The 15847-nt window shown below is 64.8% G+C and overlaps 5 protein-coding genes across 5 annotated transcripts; 4 read left to right on the top strand and 1 right to left on the bottom strand.

Moving 5' to 3' along the window:
* Positions 1 to 62: 62 nt before the first annotated feature.
* COQ6 (putative ubiquinone biosynthesis monooxygenase) lies at positions 63 to 1954 on the bottom strand (the record flags this gene model as incomplete). Its single annotated transcript, XM_069349132.1, has 4 exons — positions 63 to 1118; positions 1163 to 1464; positions 1500 to 1643; positions 1681 to 1954. The coding sequence occupies 4 exons, from the start codon at positions 1952 to 1954 to the stop codon at positions 63 to 65; spliced, it is 1776 nt and encodes a 591-aa protein (XP_069212676.1).
* A 1559-nt stretch (positions 1955 to 3513) lies between these two features.
* On the top strand, positions 3514 to 4890 carry YAF9 (NuA4 histone H4 acetyltransferase complex and the SWR1 complex subunit; the record flags this gene model as incomplete). The annotated part of the gene is made up of 5 exons (XM_069349131.1): positions 3514 to 3537; positions 3593 to 3677; positions 3720 to 3905; positions 3950 to 4784; positions 4830 to 4890. 5 exons carry the CDS (start codon positions 3514 to 3516, stop codon positions 4888 to 4890), a joined length of 1191 nt encoding a protein of 396 aa, XP_069212675.1.
* A 348-nt stretch (positions 4891 to 5238) lies between these two features.
* On the top strand, positions 5239 to 5604 carry Q8F55_000477 (uncharacterized protein; the record flags this gene model as incomplete). The annotated part of the gene is made up of 1 exon (XM_069349130.1): positions 5239 to 5604. The coding sequence occupies one exon, from the start codon at positions 5239 to 5241 to the stop codon at positions 5602 to 5604; it is 366 nt and encodes a 121-aa protein (XP_069212674.1).
* Positions 5605 to 9880: 4276 nt separating this feature from the next.
* CDC24 (Guanine nucleotide exchange factor for Cdc42p) lies at positions 9881 to 13221 on the top strand (the record flags this gene model as incomplete). The annotated part of the gene is made up of 4 exons (XM_069349129.1): positions 9881 to 9894; positions 9952 to 10067; positions 10126 to 11189; positions 11245 to 13221. 4 exons carry the CDS (start codon positions 9881 to 9883, stop codon positions 13219 to 13221), a joined length of 3171 nt encoding a protein of 1056 aa, XP_069212673.1.
* A 522-nt stretch (positions 13222 to 13743) lies between these two features.
* Q8F55_000475 (uncharacterized protein) lies at positions 13744 to 14781 on the top strand (the record flags this gene model as incomplete). Its single annotated transcript, XM_069349128.1, has 1 exon — positions 13744 to 14781. The coding sequence occupies one exon, from the start codon at positions 13744 to 13746 to the stop codon at positions 14779 to 14781; it is 1038 nt and encodes a 345-aa protein (XP_069212672.1).
* Between the last annotated feature and the right edge of the window lie 1066 nt (positions 14782 to 15847).

Below are 15847 nucleotides of genomic sequence, written 5' to 3'. Positions count from 1 at the left end.
TCCCGTTCGAGAACAGAGTAGTCTGGTAATGGCTATGGCATCATGATATGTACTTTGTGCGTCTACTTCCTCTCGAGCGAGTCGGCTCCGCGGCGCAGGGCATTCTTGAGGCCCTCGCCGATGACGTTTGCCGTGGCCGTCGCCACGTTCTTTACGACCTGGAGACCCTCGAGCGCGTCAGCCGCGGCGGCCGTGAAGCCGGCCGGGCGTCCCGCGAGGTTGTCGCTGGCGTTCGCGCGGCCAAACTCGCGGAGCTGGCCGACGCGGGGCTGGCCCGAGATGCCCGAGCCAGCGTTGGCCATGAAGAAGCTCTTGAGGGGGCCGAGCTCGTTGATGACCTCGAGGCCGGTCGAGCGGGCCCAGTTGACGAGGGGGTTGCGCGAACCGAACACGGTGTTGAGCTTGTCGACGGTCGCCAGCATGAGGTGGTTGGGGAGGTAGCGCTCGCGGGGGTACGGTGCGAGGGCTGTGATGGAGCCGAGGTCGGAGCCGACCTGGCGCGCGTTGTTGAGCGTGGCGGCGAGGACGCGGGCGTCGGCCAGGCCGGCGTTGAGGCCCTGCCCGGCGAGCGGGTGCGTCGTGTGGCACGCGTCGCCGACGAGCGCGAGCCGGTGCGCCGTGTACTGGTCTGCGTGGGAGAGGCGGAGGGGGAAGCCTGCGACGCTGGCCCTGGGGATGTTTGTCACTGTCGGGGGGAGCGGCGCGTCGGCGTGCGCGGCGGGCTCGAGGGCGGCGAGGACGCCGGCGAGCGCCTCGGCGCTGAGCGGCGCCTTGGCCGCGTCGGCCTGGAGCAGCGCGTCGTGCATGAGCGCGACGTCGGCCTCGGGGAGGGAGAAGCCCGCGTTGACGGCGAGCACGAGCGCCGGGATGTCGAGCCGCTTGAGCGCGGCGGCGAGCTGCGGCGTCGTCGACCACACCATCGTGCTCGCTGTATCCGACAGGGGCAGGAAGGCGAGCGGGCCAGTCGGCAGGAAGCGCTGGAACGCCGTGTGGTTGGGGAACACGAGCTGCGGGGCGTGCTCGAGCGTCGCGACGACGGCGTGCGTGTTGTACGCGTGGCCGAATGTCTCGATGTTGGCAAACTTGCGCACTGGCGAGTTGGGGCCGTCGGCGCCGATCTGCGAGACGTCAGTTGAGGTTCACTGCCGTTGGACCAACTCACCACCAGGCTAGCCCGCACCCACTCATCCCCGACCTTGAGCCCGACCCAGCCGCGGCCCTCGCCGTACCGCATCTCGGTGACGCGCGCGCCCTCGCGCACGGTCACGACGCCGCCGGGCACGGCGTCGAGCCGGCGGAGGAGCGCGCGCTGCGTGTTGATGTTCTCGGTCATGCGGGCGAGTGGCTTGTCCTGCGGGGGGAAGTGCAGCATCGGGTGGCTCCCGGCCTCGGGGTTGGCCCACACGATGATGTCGTCGACGGCGTTGCTCCTGTGGATAGCGATGTTCTTCCACGCGTCGATGCCTGGCGTCAGCGAGCGGCCCCGGGCCCACACTCACTGTCGAGCCACTCGATATTCTCGGCCGTGAGCGACGACACGCGGTTCGACCACTCGCCCCCGTCGTCCCAGTCGCGCACTGGGGCCAGCGAGCCGCCCTCGAGGAGCAGGATGCGCGTCGTGTCCCGGAGGGTCTTGTACGACACTGGGGTCAGCAGGAACGGGAACAGCAAGGGGCTCACCAAGCGCTGAGGCGAGCGCGAGGCCCGCCGGCCCGCCGCCGATAATGACAATGTCGTACGTCTCGGCTGCTGGGATCGGGGGGATGGGCTCGGCGGGCGGCGCCGCGGCGGTCGAGTGCGCGCGGCTCGAGGAGGGCCGGGAGATGCCGGGGGACGCCGACGCCGCGGCGGTGGAGAGGCGCGCGCGTGCGGCGAAGGCGCGCGGGAGCGCCCGCCGCGAGGACGAGGCCACGGCCGGCTCGAGTATCCGCGCGAGGGTGAGCGAGCGCTGCATTGTGGTCGGGTGGAAAAGTCGATGGGGTGATGTCAGTGTTGAGGTGCGGGTCCTCCGAAATCTGAGAGATGTGTGGCGGTGGAGGTGGGTGGTGCCGGTGGCTCGGCGTGTGCGTGGGCCGGCGGCGTGCGCAAGGCATTGCACCAGGCTTGCAGCGGGGCTCCGTTGACGGGCTGGGCGAGTGGACGTGTGCTGTGGTGCATGTCGCGCACTGCTGCATGCTGCATGCTGTCGAGGGTGCCGCCTCCCACGTTGTCGACGCGTGGTGCATAGACGGGTCCTCCGTCTTGACCCGTCTCGACGAGGTATCCACCACAGGCTGGGCGCGCCAACTCGCCCTCCCTAGCTCGACACCACCTGATCCTACAATAGCATGCGCGAGTAGCCATTGACACGTCACCACGTCGCCGTGTAGTCGCGCGTTAGTACCCCCGTGCCCTGCTAGTCGCGCGCAAGTGAGACACTGCACCGCCCGCAACTTTTCTGGGCCAGGATGTGCCGGATAGCGCGTGTTCGGCGGATAGTGCGCAGCGGATAGCACGGGCGGGCATGTTTCTGGCATGCTTGATGCGGCTTGGCTGGGGCAAGGTGTTGGCTAGGCCGGACCCAGCCTGCGCTGATCGAGCCCACCGAGCCCATCGAGACCATCACATCGAGACCATCACTGCCCTGAAGAGCAGCCCGCCTCATTATCTTGTGTGTACCTGTATGGTGGGGTTGGAGAATCAGATCTCCGAGTAGTGCTGTACTCAGAGGTCCACCTGTGCTATCCCCTCGTTGGGACAGGCATCTCGACCTTTCCGCTCGTTCTCCGGACAGCCTGCAGGCACTGGTGAATGACCACCCACCCAGCTACGCTGAAACACGCCCGGATCTGTGCTAGCGCCGAGGGGCTCGAGGATATCGGTGAATGAGTGAGGCCAGGGTGTGTCTGAATTTGAAGAATGAAACCCTGCGTGCGTGTCGAGTGTCGACGCGACAATTGCCGGCCTGTGTCTCCATTCCACACTTAGCAAGTCGAACTCGTCGGCACCGCCAGAAGCGATCACGAACACGAGTGCGAGCAAAATCTCGGAGAGTTCGATGCATCGGACCTCTTTGGGATGGCACAGCAAGCCACAAAGGGAGTGAAGGGATATCATGTTCAGTCGAGAAATCCGTGGCGAAACTTGCGGCGACTGTGAGGCGGATGGCTGACTGGCGCGCGCCTTAGGGGTGTGTCTTCCTGTACAAGTAACGACAGTACTTCATTTGGCGGATACTGCAAGGGTTGATAGTGTCACACACAGTGGAATGATCAGATACGCTCCAATGCATTGTGGAAAGCCAGAACAGCGTGGCGAAGTCGCGTGAGGGCCTCGAGAGATTGTCGAGCTGCCACACCCATGCCACGTGGAAAGTCACGTGATGAACCCAACATGACTTGTCCGTCTCGATGCATCCTCGACTTTCGACATTCGACCGTTCTCCATCGCCTCGCATCAACCAACACTCTGCCAGAAAAGCACAGCAGTGCTACCCCGAGCCGCGAGCACACACCCTAGCGACCCAGGAACACAATGTCGACCAACGAGCGCATCAAGGTGAGCCAGCCGCGTTTGCGCACCTTGTACCTCTGACCTCTGCTCACCTCCACAGGGCATCCAGGTCCACCGCCCGATCATCTACGGCTCGCATGCGCGTCTGCTGACCGAGGAGGAGAAGGCGACGGCGCCCCCAGGACGTTAGTAGCTAGTGTCAACCGGGGGACCAGCTGACGCCCCAGACACGCACCGGTGGTCCATCTTCCTCACGTCGGCCGCGACTCCCCCGCCCGCCCCCAAGGCGTCCTCGTCCAACGACCCGCCCCCCATCGACCTCGACTACATCGCCGGCGGGGCCGACGACATGTCGTACCTCATCAAGCGCGTCGTCTTCCGCCTGCACGAGACGTACCCCAACCCCAACCGAAGTGAGCAGCTGGCCGTCTGCCGCAGACGATAGCTGACCCCCCAGTGTGCGAGAAGCCGCCGTACAGAGTCACCGAGACGGGGTGGGGAGAGTTCACGGTCCCCATCAAGATCACCTTTGTTCCCGAGGCGGGAGAGAAGGCGATGACGCTCAACCATGCCATCAAGCTGCACCACTGGGGCGAGCCCATCGAGCCGCCCCTCCCTCTGCCGGTGCCCCCAGCCACTGGCGAGACGCCTGCCGGCACGCCAAAGGTCGAGAAGACAGAGTCGGAGGCGGCGACCGTGCCCAAGACGGAAGCGGACCAGACCCCAGCCCCCGAGGCGACGCCGGCGGCCGCTGCGCCCGCAGAAAGCTCGGCGCCAGCGTCCGAGGCGGCTACCGGAGCGACTACCGAGGCAGCTACGCCAGCCGATGCGTCGGTGTCCGCCACGCCCGCAGCTGGCGAGGTCGAGTTCGCCCCGTTACCCATCCTGCCGACGGTCGCGTCGGCGTTCCCCGTCCACGCGTGGCAGTATGACGAGCTTGTCTTCTCCGACCCCTTGACCAACTTCCTCAATGTTCTGAACGAGCACCCGCCTACACCGCTGCCTGCGAAGAACCGCCGGCCCCGGGACCAGCGCGAGGAGTACGAGCTCAAGCAGGGCAAGAAGAAGGCGCGAGCGTCGGCGTCTGCTCGCCCGAGCATAAGCCGGGCCGGGACCGAGTCGCGGGCTGGCACGCCACTAGCTGGGACGCCGGGGGCGCAGCCCATCGGCGTTCCTGGCGAGCTTGGGAGCGCCGACGTGCCGCTCGAGTTTACGCAGGAGATGGAGAAGAGCGAGCACAACCGGCTGACCGAGATGAGAATACGGATTGTGGAGCAGATGGACCGCTGGAGGTGGGTAGGGGCTTGTCGCCGACCGAACGCAGCTAACTGGCGCAGAGAAAAGCTCATCGCCAACGAGAAGGAGCTTGGTAAGTTGAAGGAGGAGCTGAGGCCGTAGCAGTGTGGGTAGCTTTTCTTGTGCGGCCCGGCCGACAGGCACACTCGGTCGGAGGAGTGGGCAGATTTTGTGCCCTGGGCCTGGTCGGAGGATTGTGTTGTAGAAGTACGTAGGGGCCGGCATGTGAGGTGTGGGTATTACGACGCGTCGCCGTGCAACGGCGGGGCAGCGGGGTCGCAAGGCGGGTCACAGTCGAGCACAGCATAGTAACGTGTGATTTGAATGCGTTACAACAGATCAACAGACATATCAACGCAGAGTCGAGCCCAATACCCATGACGTCAAGTCATCCTCCTGTCCGCTTCGACAGCACACTTGACAACGCCCACCCCTCCCACCGACCGCACAATGGACCCCGCCGCCGCCAGCGCCATCATCGCCCAGTTCAAAGTAACGTACCGCGGGGTGCTGACCGACGAGGCGGGGTACGCGGCGCTGGAGGCCGCCCACCCGGCGCTGCGCATCTTCGAGGACACGGCGCCGCCGACCGTCGTGGACCTGGACAGCGGGGAGTGGTGGGACGTCGCGCCCGAGCTCGAGGCGGCGTGGGCGGCGGCCGAGGCGGCGGCGGTGGCGGCCGGCGAGGCATGCAGCCTGGGCGAGGGCGAGGCCGCGCGCGCTGCCCTCTCTGCCGAGGAGGAGGAGGCCCTCTTCTTCAAGCTGCTGCGCGAGCGGTACCCGGACCGCGGGCCGCCGCCCCCGCCGTCGGCGTGAGGCAGGCGAGCGCGGCACGTCGCCCCCGCCCACAGGCCGAGCGTGCGTGGGTGCGTCGCTCCCCCCGTCTCGCGCTGACGAGCCACACAGCCTCATCGCCACGCCGGGGCCCAGCCGCCCGACGAGCAAGGGCGGCCGCCGCCGCTTCTGGGCCGACGAGGACTGGTACTGCTCGGCAGCCGCGATGTATGATGTATGCGCCCAGGCAGTCGGCGCCCCGTCGCGTGCTGCTGGTAGCCCCGAGACCGCCACGGACGCCGCCCCCCACTTGGGGTTGGCGGGGGGGGTCGCTGCCGCCGTCACTGTGTCTGGCAACTCGCTCTACTGCCGCCGCATCGAGGATAGCGGCCCCCGGTGTCACCAGATTCTCGATGACGTCTGGTCCGAGCGTAGCCCGCGTTGCTATCGCGCTATCTATCACTCGCGTGGCGCGTCGCACCCGCTCGCTCCGCAGAGCCCCAAGATCTCACCCGGGGTATTGCCGGCACTTGCGCGTGCGCGAGCATGCGCGAGCTGGAACCAGCGCTCCCGGGACGCATAGACGCGCCTTGTGTGCCGCTGGCCGCTGCGCTCGATTGCGTGCCGATGCCCCGTTGCGAGCTGGGCCTGTCTACCCCCACTAGCCAGCTGATCCAGCACCCGCTAGACCTGCCGCATACGTCCGTCCACACCTTGTGCCGCGCTACTCGGCTCAGGCGTGATCGGAATGCCAGTAGACGAAACACGGCGCATGTTTGCCTCCCCCTGGGTGTACGACGTGCTGGACGCGTCGGATGGGCGGCGGCGCGGGGGGGAGCGACCCGGCAGGGGAAAATGTCTGGCGCGGGGGAGGGGAGCGACATGGGAGTTGTAGGGGGTTGGTGACGAGGCGGCGCGATTTCAGGGTGGTTAGGCAGCGAGGGCGAGGCAGCGAGCGAGCGCAGCGAGCTGCTCCTGCTGCTGTTGCTGCTGCCGCTGCCTGCTACTCACCGGCCCGGCCTCTTGACGTGCTCGCAAACCTCCTGCCCACTACCCGCCCAATTTGGCGCTGCCAACGCTTTCACGCAGCGAGCGGGCTGCTGGCTGGTGTCGTCTATCGCGGAGGACACACCATACTCCTGAGGCTAGACGCTGCGGCTGAGGGTTTCGGCCTGCACTACTGCTGCTGGTTGGCCGACGAGCTCGCGTGATACATTTAGGACGCGGCGACGCGGAGGCCTCGAAATGGCACGTTGGCGTTGGTGTTCGCTGGCGGGCGCACTGGCGCACTCGGGGGAGGGAGGGGGTGACGCCGCCGCCCCGCCGCCGCGTCGGCACAAATGCCGTGCCGCTGCCGGGCGATAATGCATAAATCGAGGGGCCAGATGCTGGCCACTACTGCAGCTCGAAACACGCTGCCCAGGATGGAAATTTCCGAACGATGCAGGACGCAGGCGCTGGACAGAAAAATTCGTCCTGGCCCAGCATGGAGCACCCCAGAACGGCGCGATACGCCGACGTGCTGCGTGCGGAACGCGTGCGTGCGTTCGTGCCAGCGTGCGTGCCAGCGTGAATTAGCAGGGTGCCACGCGCGGTGGCAGCTGCTGCACCGTGTGCTGCGTGCTGCTCAATCACGACATTTTCCAGTGCGGCTGCGATGATAGCTACCCGCTTGTGCTTGCTGGCTTGATCAAAAGTGACGCGCCGACCCGCTCGTTACCCATGGCCCGCCCAATACTCAAATGTGTGGGAAACAATGTGCCAGCGATATGGCTTCATTTGACTCGCCTTGATCAAAATGGGCGCCCGCGGCGGCGGAGGCGGCGGCGGCGTAGAGGGCGACTGGCTCGCCGGCAGCCTGGCGCCCATCACCCCCTCCCCCCACCCTAGTTTAGGCCTTTTGGCGCTGTTTTCCCTTTTGGCGCCCCTTGTGCTGCCTTCCCTGCCCTCTGCGCCCCTCTGCTCGGATTCCTCGGCCCAAATACCTGCTAGGGCGGTCAATGCCGTAGCGCCGACCCTGAGCCACCCCCTGATCCCCCCCTCCCCCTCCCCCTCCTTCTGCTCACTCCCCGTTTCAACAGCCAGTAGGTTTTGTTTTTCCCCCCGGCAAGCCTCCGTCCGTTTGGCCAAAATTGCCAAACTGCCAGAACAACAACGGGGGGGGCAGGCCCTGGAAACGAGTGGCCAGTATCCTGAGCGCCTCTGCGATACGCGACCGACCGTGACTGCCGCCGTCGTCGTGCCGCCGTCGTGCCGTGCCGCCACTGCAGCGCCCAGTTGCTTGCTTGCTTGCACCCAGCAGTGCCTGTTGCCATGACAGCCAACCTGCCTGCTCTCTGTTGCCCTGCCCTCGGGCCGTGATGCCATTTTCCCGGGCATCCCGCCTGCACCCATCCAAGCCTCTGCCCGCCCGCGCGCCCCGCACCGCGCGACCCAACATTTGGTACACACACCAACCAGATAGCACACTGCCCAGCCAGCCAGCCTAGAGCCCCCAGCCAGGCAGCCGGCCACACACCACACTGCACACACCCACACACACACCCAGCACACAAACTCGACCACCCTCGACCCCTTTCAACCACCATCGCCATTTGCCAACTCGCCTGGCTACCCCGTTCGCCTTCTCTCTCTTCCATCTCACCCCACCTCCTTGCATTGATTGTATCTGGTCATCTCATTCTCTTCACAACAAAACAACACACTCCCCCCCCCTTGCCTCACAAACCTTTTCGTCGACGAGCGCCCTGGCTAGAGGCCGAGCGTCTTGATTGTTTCCCTCATCGTCTCCTACCGACAAGCACCACTTGAAACACGCACAACTGTGCCTGCGCTCACCCACCGTCCTTTTGCTCAAGCCTCCCCTGCATCCCTCCGACCCCCCCCCCCCCTCACGCTCACACCTCTTCCCCCCTCCTCTCGACCCTACTCGCGCGCACAAGGCCAGAGGCCCATCGACGCAACCACACCGACATCTCGATCAGCAACCCCCCCTCGACCTCGACCTAGACCCCCGTCCTCGTCGACAACCTTCAGCCGCCGTCACCCAGTCCTGTCCTAGCTCGACTTTGGCTCAACGGCAGACTGTAATCCAACCACGCGTCGCCAGCAGTTGCCTTCTCTTCATCGTCGACGGTTGCGCTCATTGCCGAGCTTGCCCAGCTCGCCGAGCTCGAACGCGCGCCTGGCCCCCCGGTCCCCCGCCCCCCACCTTGCACATCCACGCGATCCACTCGCAAAACGACATCGTCGCGATCCACCCCCCACCCTGCCTTTGCATCGTCAAGGGTTCCTGGTGACACATCAAAGTCTCACACGTCGCTCAACAAGTCATCGCCCTCGCCGCCGCCGCTTACCCCGACGCTTGGACGCTCTCGACGCTCGGACTGGGCGCCTCGACGACTGGACCCTCACCACCCCTCCACACTTGCCATTGCCAGACAATCGCGCTCGCAGAGACCTGGTAAGTGTCGCTCTGTTGCCAGCCTCGGTAGGCGGCCGGCCATCGCGCCTGCTAGCTCGTTCTCGCCGCTGCATCCCTCCTCGACACTGGCTCCCGCTGTCGCAGGCGGCGGCCACTTGCCTTTGCATCTCGCGCACTGCCCTTCTCGCTTGGTGTCAGAGCTGACGTCTCTTCCTCGCTCGCTGCGCGTCCGTGCGTCCTCGTCCCTTCCATCTTCCATGGTTGCTTGGTGATGGCACAATTCGTCTCCACGTTGTATCCACCCACGGCGACCCATACAACCACCACCACCACCACACCACAGCGCGTCGATTCGTGGCCTGTCAAGTATCCAGCATCTTCTTCATCGTCGCATCCGCCTCTACCCGTGAGTCATACCTTTGTGCATTGTCCACGGCCAAATTCGCTGACGAGGTGTTCCCGCCACTTGCCACTGTTGTGTACGCCGCACTTGCCTGTTACGCCATCTTGGCCGTCCTGCCTCGTTGCGTCGTGAACGGACCTGCCTCCCCGCGCTTTGTTCTCCGTCTCTCGCTCGACCCGACATTCGTCCCACTCCCCCCATCCTCCATCTCGACACTTGCATTCAACAACTCCCCACACCCACACTCGCCACCCAACCCCATCCCCCCCACTTCACTCGAATCAACAGACCCATTCGACTCGCCCGGTCGGTAGCTCTTGTAGAGCAACCCCAAGTCACCCTCCATACAGCCACCCGCCGGCCGTCCTGACGACCGATCATCGCCTCCTCCCCGGCCCTTCCCAGCGATGTCCATATCACGAAAGCGTGTCGGCTCTGTCAGTCAGCGTAACGACTCGCCTCTTCCACCACTAGACATCCAATCCATCCAAATGCCGCCAAATCCGTACGTATCTGGCTCCCTTTGACCCCCCCTTGGGTCACCACTGACATGCGGCGACAGCCAAAATGCCTTGGCGCTCAAGACGGCTGCCTTGTCGTCGACAAAGACCTTGTTCCAGATGGCCTCGGGCCTGAGGAAGAGGTTGAGGAGTGTCGAGGACTTTGCCCCGTTTCTGGGTAAGTGAAATCAAGCATCCATCCTGATTGTCGCCCGGTACTGACGCGCCGTGTGCAGAGCAACCGAGCAGCGCGAACCAGCTCGACGTCGTGGCCCACATGTGCCATGTGTTTCGACTGGGATCTTCACTTTGCCACCTCTACAACCAGCTGATTCCCTCCTTTGTCAACCCCTCCTCTCCCCTGTACGCTGGCGACCTACCAGAACCGCACCCGATCAACTATGACCCTCCCAACTTCAAGGACTCGCCCGAAGGCGTCCGGAACTGGGCCAAGCGTCCGGAGAACGCCAAGGTCTGCCAAAAGTACATCGCCCTGTTCTGTATGGCGATGAAGCAGCGACGCGAGGAGGGCCGCTGGCACGGCGAATCATGGGCGATCCACGAGCTCCTGGGTAAGAGCACTGGCGACGAGTGCGACCTCGAATCCTACGACTCGACCGGCTTGACAAAGGTCTTCCAGACGGTCGAAGCGATGCTCGACAACCTTCCAGAATCAGCCATCTTCCCATCTTCTCCTACACCAACCACCCCGTTTGGGACGAGCTCGTCGCAAACATTCTCGGCACTTGCCCCCCTCTCTACAAACACTAGGTCGAACTCGCGCCAGTCGTACGAGCTTCCCTATTCGTCTGCCGGCACACCGACTGGTTCGTCCGTCAACGGAATCGCAGCCACCGTCAACGGCGGCATTCTCGCGGAGTCGGAGGCTGGTCCGGGTCCTTCGACTCTGGAGCAGCAGCGAACATCGGGATCAGGAGCTATCGGTAACGCCTTCAAGACGGTCGAAGAGCTCGTCAACAGTGAGCGCTCCTACGTCCAGGAGCTCGAGATTCTCGAGAGGTGCTCGGTTGAGATCCTCAAGGCCGAGCTTGTCTCGGCCGAGACGGTCTACTCCATCTTCTCCAACCTTCGCCAGATTCTCGACTTCCAGCGCAAGTTCCTCATCAAGCTCGAAACCGAGTACGAGCCCATCGAGGAGCGTGGATGCGTCGCATGGAACGAGGGTCGATTTGGCCGACCATTTGTCGAGATGGAGAAGGAGTTTGAGTGCTACGGTCCTTACTGCGCCAACTACTTGGACGCCATGAAGGTCGTCAACGACTTTATGGTCAACTTGATGGTAAGTGATCGAACCCCGCCGTCTTCCCCCGCCACATAGCTGACACGCCACCTAGGTTGGCCAGGACCTCCCCGAGGGACAGCGACCATGCCTTCACCCCGAGCGCGAGCTGCAGGCGTTCATGATCAAGCCCATCCAGCGTATCACAAAGTATGGCCTGCTTCTTGACGCTATCCTCCACGCCACCGCCAAGCACGAGTATGCTTACCGTGAGGAACTCCAGGCCGGTCTCGCCGCAGTGCGCCGCATTGCTGCCGACATTAACGAGACGACGGCTTTCAAGGAGAAGCAGGCGACAGTACGCGAGCTCGTGGAGCGCGTCGACGACTGGAAGGGACACGACTACGAGCGTTTCGGAGACCTTCACCTCGACGACCAGTTCACCGTGTCCAAGGCCGACTCGCCAAGAGACTACCACGTCTTCCTGTTCGACAAGATGATGCTCTGCTGCAAGGAGATCCAGCAGGACAGGAAGAAGGGTGCCAAGAACAACAGCATGCTCAACCGCAAGGACAAGACGACGAGCAAGAGTGCCCTGCCACCAAAGTCTCGGTTGGCATTAAAAGGACGAATCTTCGTCTCCAACATTACTGCTGCTCACCTCCTTCCACCAACAGAGCAGTACGGTGCCCCTCGCGTCCACATCGTTTGGTCTGTTCCGGCCAAGTCGGGCGACGCGGAGCAGGATGTCGAAGACTCGTTCATCATGTCTGGCCGCTCGGAAGACACGATGAAGAGATGGGCCGACAAGGTCATGGAACTGGCCGCTATTGCGCGCAAGCAGCAGGAGGACCGCACTGCCAGCACGCGTTTCAGCAACAACACTCGCGCATCCGACCCCCGCGCCCCATACTGGGCGCAATCGCAGTTTGCCCCTCCCACGCCTGCCACGGAGCACGGCACGTTCAACTTCCCTCCCGTCCCCGGCACCCCCAGGCAAAGCGAGAACGGCTACTACTTGGACGGCGACGACGACGAGCCTGTCAACGGCCTTGCCATCTACGGTGTCCCTGGCGTGCCGTTCCCCGTCAATGCCCGTCGCGCTCAGAGCCAGCAGTCGCTTCCGGCTGTTCAGCAGGCCGAGCTGCGTGCTCGTGCCATGACAGAGGACCAGAATGGCCCAAGCATGACACAGTGGCGGCAGCAGGCGGCCCCGCCGCTGCCATCGCATCCCCGCATCGCGTCCAACGCGTCGGCCGCCAACTCGGAGGCGTCTTGGGGCAACGGATCGTCCAACGGTCGTCGCCAGCACAGCCAGTCGCAATCGCGTTTACCTGGCCGCCTCGACGAGGAGGAAGCCGAGTTTGCCAGCGCCCCTCCCGGCGCCTTTGCTCGCTATGAGCAGCCAGCCCCCCGCGGCATGTCTAGAGCCCCATCGAACGGTGCAGCCGCCCCCGCGGGCCAGCAGCAGCAGGCAGCGATTCGCAGCAGGAGTGCATCCTCGCCCAACGTCTACCAGCCGGGGAACCAGGCTCCTCTGCCGCCGCTGCCCAACGGTTCGAGCCCGACCTGGCAGAGCCAGAACACGCCATACCCGTCTGGGTCGGCTACCTCGTCGTCTACAGGCCTGGGATCCACTCCGGGTGGCACGGCCTACTTCAACCGTCGCATGAGCACTGGCAAGCGCTCCAGCCAGGAGTCGCAAACGACGGAGACTTCCGAGACGTCGAGCCAGAGCCCACGGACGCCGTACACCAACGCCACTCCGGGCGACCTGCGCGGTGCCACGCCCGTGTCTCGCCAGAACAGCCAGGAAGCCGGTCCTGTGAGCGTGCTCGTCAAGGTGCGCTCTGGCGAGTCCAACTTTGTCATCGGTATCACCAGCGACGTTACCTTCCAGACGCTGTACGAGAAGGTTGTCAAGAAGCTGCGCCTGTGCTCTGCTAGACACGCCAATGCCGGCCTCGACCTCGTGGTCAGAATCAAATGGCTCGACTCTGATGGCGACGAGGTTGTCATCAAGACCGACTCGGACGTCCAGGTCATGCTTGTCGAGTCTGAGTCTGAGCAGATCCAGCTCATTGCCACCTAGGCTGCTGTGAGCGCTCGCCCATTCTTTGTGTGAATAAATGCCCTCCAAGCATATCACGCCCGTTGTGGTTCCAACCCCGCGCCCTGCCCCTGCGGCCCCCACATTCGTTTCTTTCGTCGTCTCTCTCCCTCTCTCAGTGCCGCATAGTAATAGGAACGCTCTCGATTGTTGTTGGGTAAGGTTTCAGGAGCTTTTAGTAGATGCGCGCCTTGTCTCTCTCTCTCTCTCTCTCTCTTACTCTCCGTCCCTTGTTTTCCAGACTGTCGTCAAGGAATGTAACGCTATTGTTCTGGTGCAGTGGGGTGGTGCAGTGGGCAGCAGTGAGGAGACGAGGAGGAATGGAGCGAGGGGCGAGCATTCACCTCAGAGTAGCAAGTGGGACGCGTCGCAACACACCTGCCAGTCCACTCAACCACTGTAACCCGCCACAATTGCTCCCGCGCTTGCAATCTTGCCACCAACATTGCGAAAGTAGCAATCCGAGCGTCGCGACTCCAACTTGGCAACCACCCAACCGACAGCATGGTCCTCGGCATCCGCACGCCACTAGCACGGACGATTACGACGAGCACGCGGCTGGCAGCGGCGGCCGCCGCGCCCAAGACGGCGTACCGTGTGGTGACCCCGCGCGCGAGCGCGTCGGCGTCGGCGTCGAGCCCCGCGTCGACCTCGACTCCCACGGCGCGCACGCGAACGGCGACATCCACGACGCGCACGCGCACAGCAGTCAAGGCTGCGCCCAAGGCAGCGGCGACAGCAGCAGCGGCCAAGCCCGCGCCGACCCCCGCCGCCGCCCCCGACTTTGACTTTAGCTTCCCCGAGACGGTCGACTACGCGGCGCTGCAGCCCGCGCCGGTGTCTTCGCCTACGCCTGCGCCGCAGGCCCAGCCGACGCCCTCGCCGCCCCTCTCAGCGCTCCCGGACGCGTCGTACGTCCCGCTCCCGGGCGCGGGGTTCGGCGGCGCGCTCGGCGCGGCAGCCATCTCCGACTCGCCGTCGCCAGCGGGCACCACGATGCCCGGCGAAGTGCGGATAGCCGACGACTGGACGACGTCGTTCCGCGGGCTGAGCGAGCGCCCGTTTGACAAGGACGTCGCCGACGCGCTGCTCCGCCCCCTCGACCCGGACGACGTCGAGATCAAGCCCGACGGCCTGCTCTACCTCCCCGAGATCAAGTACCGCCGCACCCTTAACGCGGCGTTCGGCCCCGGCGGCTGGGGCATGGCGCCGCGCGGCGAGACGCACGTCGGGCAGCGGATCGTGTCGCGCGAGTGGGGGCTGGTGTGCCTCGGCCGCCTCGTCGCCATCGCCCGCGGCGAGCAGGAGTACTTTGACCCCTCGGGCATCCCCACCGCCACCGAGGCGTGCAAGTCGAACGCGCTCATGCGCTGCTGCAAGGACCTGGGCATCGCGTCCGAGCTCTGGGACCCGCGCTTCATCCGCGAGTTCAAGGCAAAGTACTGCACCGACGCCATGGTCGAGCACGTCGTGCAGAAGAAGCGCCGCAAGCTGTGGCGCAAGAAGAATGCCAAGTTTGAGTATCCCTACAAGGAGGTGTAGGGGGGCGTGGGGCGTAGGGGGGTGTGGGGCGCTGTACTACTGTATGCACGACTACTCTGGCGGGGGGGGGGGGGAGCAGCGGAGAAGCGGTGACGGAACCGGTGCGGCTCCGAGGGGTGGCGGCAACGCGGCGACATTGTCCTAGTCGCCGCGGGTGTGTGTTCTGCGGGCGAAGTGGGCGAAGCAGTCCGCCACACCCTCTGCGCCGCAGCACACGAGCAGCGCAGCGAGATGTGCGAGCCGCAACGCAGCGACGACGGCCACGAGTGTGTAAACGAGTCTCACCTCGCCTCAAGTCCGTCCGCCCATCCGCGCTGCCCCATTATGTCATGCCACATGGGCCGAATTGGTGGGGGCTGGCGGGTCGGCTGGCTGGTGGGTCGGGCTGGGCTAATTGAGCCAGGAACAGCGCAACGGGATTCATGCAGCGGTGAGGCCGGGTCAGAGGTCCCCCTGCGACACATTGTCTGCTGCAGCACACACGATGCAGCGGTCGCAGCCACAAGGCCGCCCAAGGCGTTGCAGTTGCACACGCGTGCACACCAGTAGCACGGCCGTAGCGTGTCGCAAGGCGCGGCTAAAGATGTCGCCGCGTGATTGTCTGGTCTGGGTGCGGCTAAGTGGGGGGGAGGGGCTGGCCTAGGCTCAATAGAGTTGGCTGGGCCGGGTGGACGCTGGCGCTGGGTGGGTGCACTGGGTGCACTCGGCTGCACCGTCACGACGAGCCCGCTGCCGCTGCCGCTGCCGCTCTACTCGTCGCTCTCGCTCTCCTCATCGCGCCCCGCCAACGCCGACGCCGCCGCCGACGCCGCAACATCCCACGCGCAGCACGATCGGCAGCGTAGCAGGCGGTACGCCCACACACATACGCGCGCACACACACTCCGCCCCACACGCACCCACCGGCAGCCAGCAGGCCAACCCCCGCCCCCATCCACCTTCCCTCCCGCTGGCCATCGGCCCCCGCCCATCGACCATCACTCGACCTCACCGCCGACGGCCGCACGCCGACCCACCCTCCGTCCCCTGTTCCCTCTCTGCACCGCCTGCACACACAGCCCGGCCT

This window comes from Vanrija albida (genome assembly GCF_041260175.1).
Source record: "Vanrija albida strain AlHP1 chromosome Unknown contig_1, whole genome shotgun sequence".
Classification (NCBI taxonomy): Eukaryota; Fungi; Basidiomycota; class Tremellomycetes; order Trichosporonales; family Trichosporonaceae; genus Vanrija; species Vanrija albida.
This window is presented reverse-complemented; position numbering and strand designations above follow the sequence as displayed.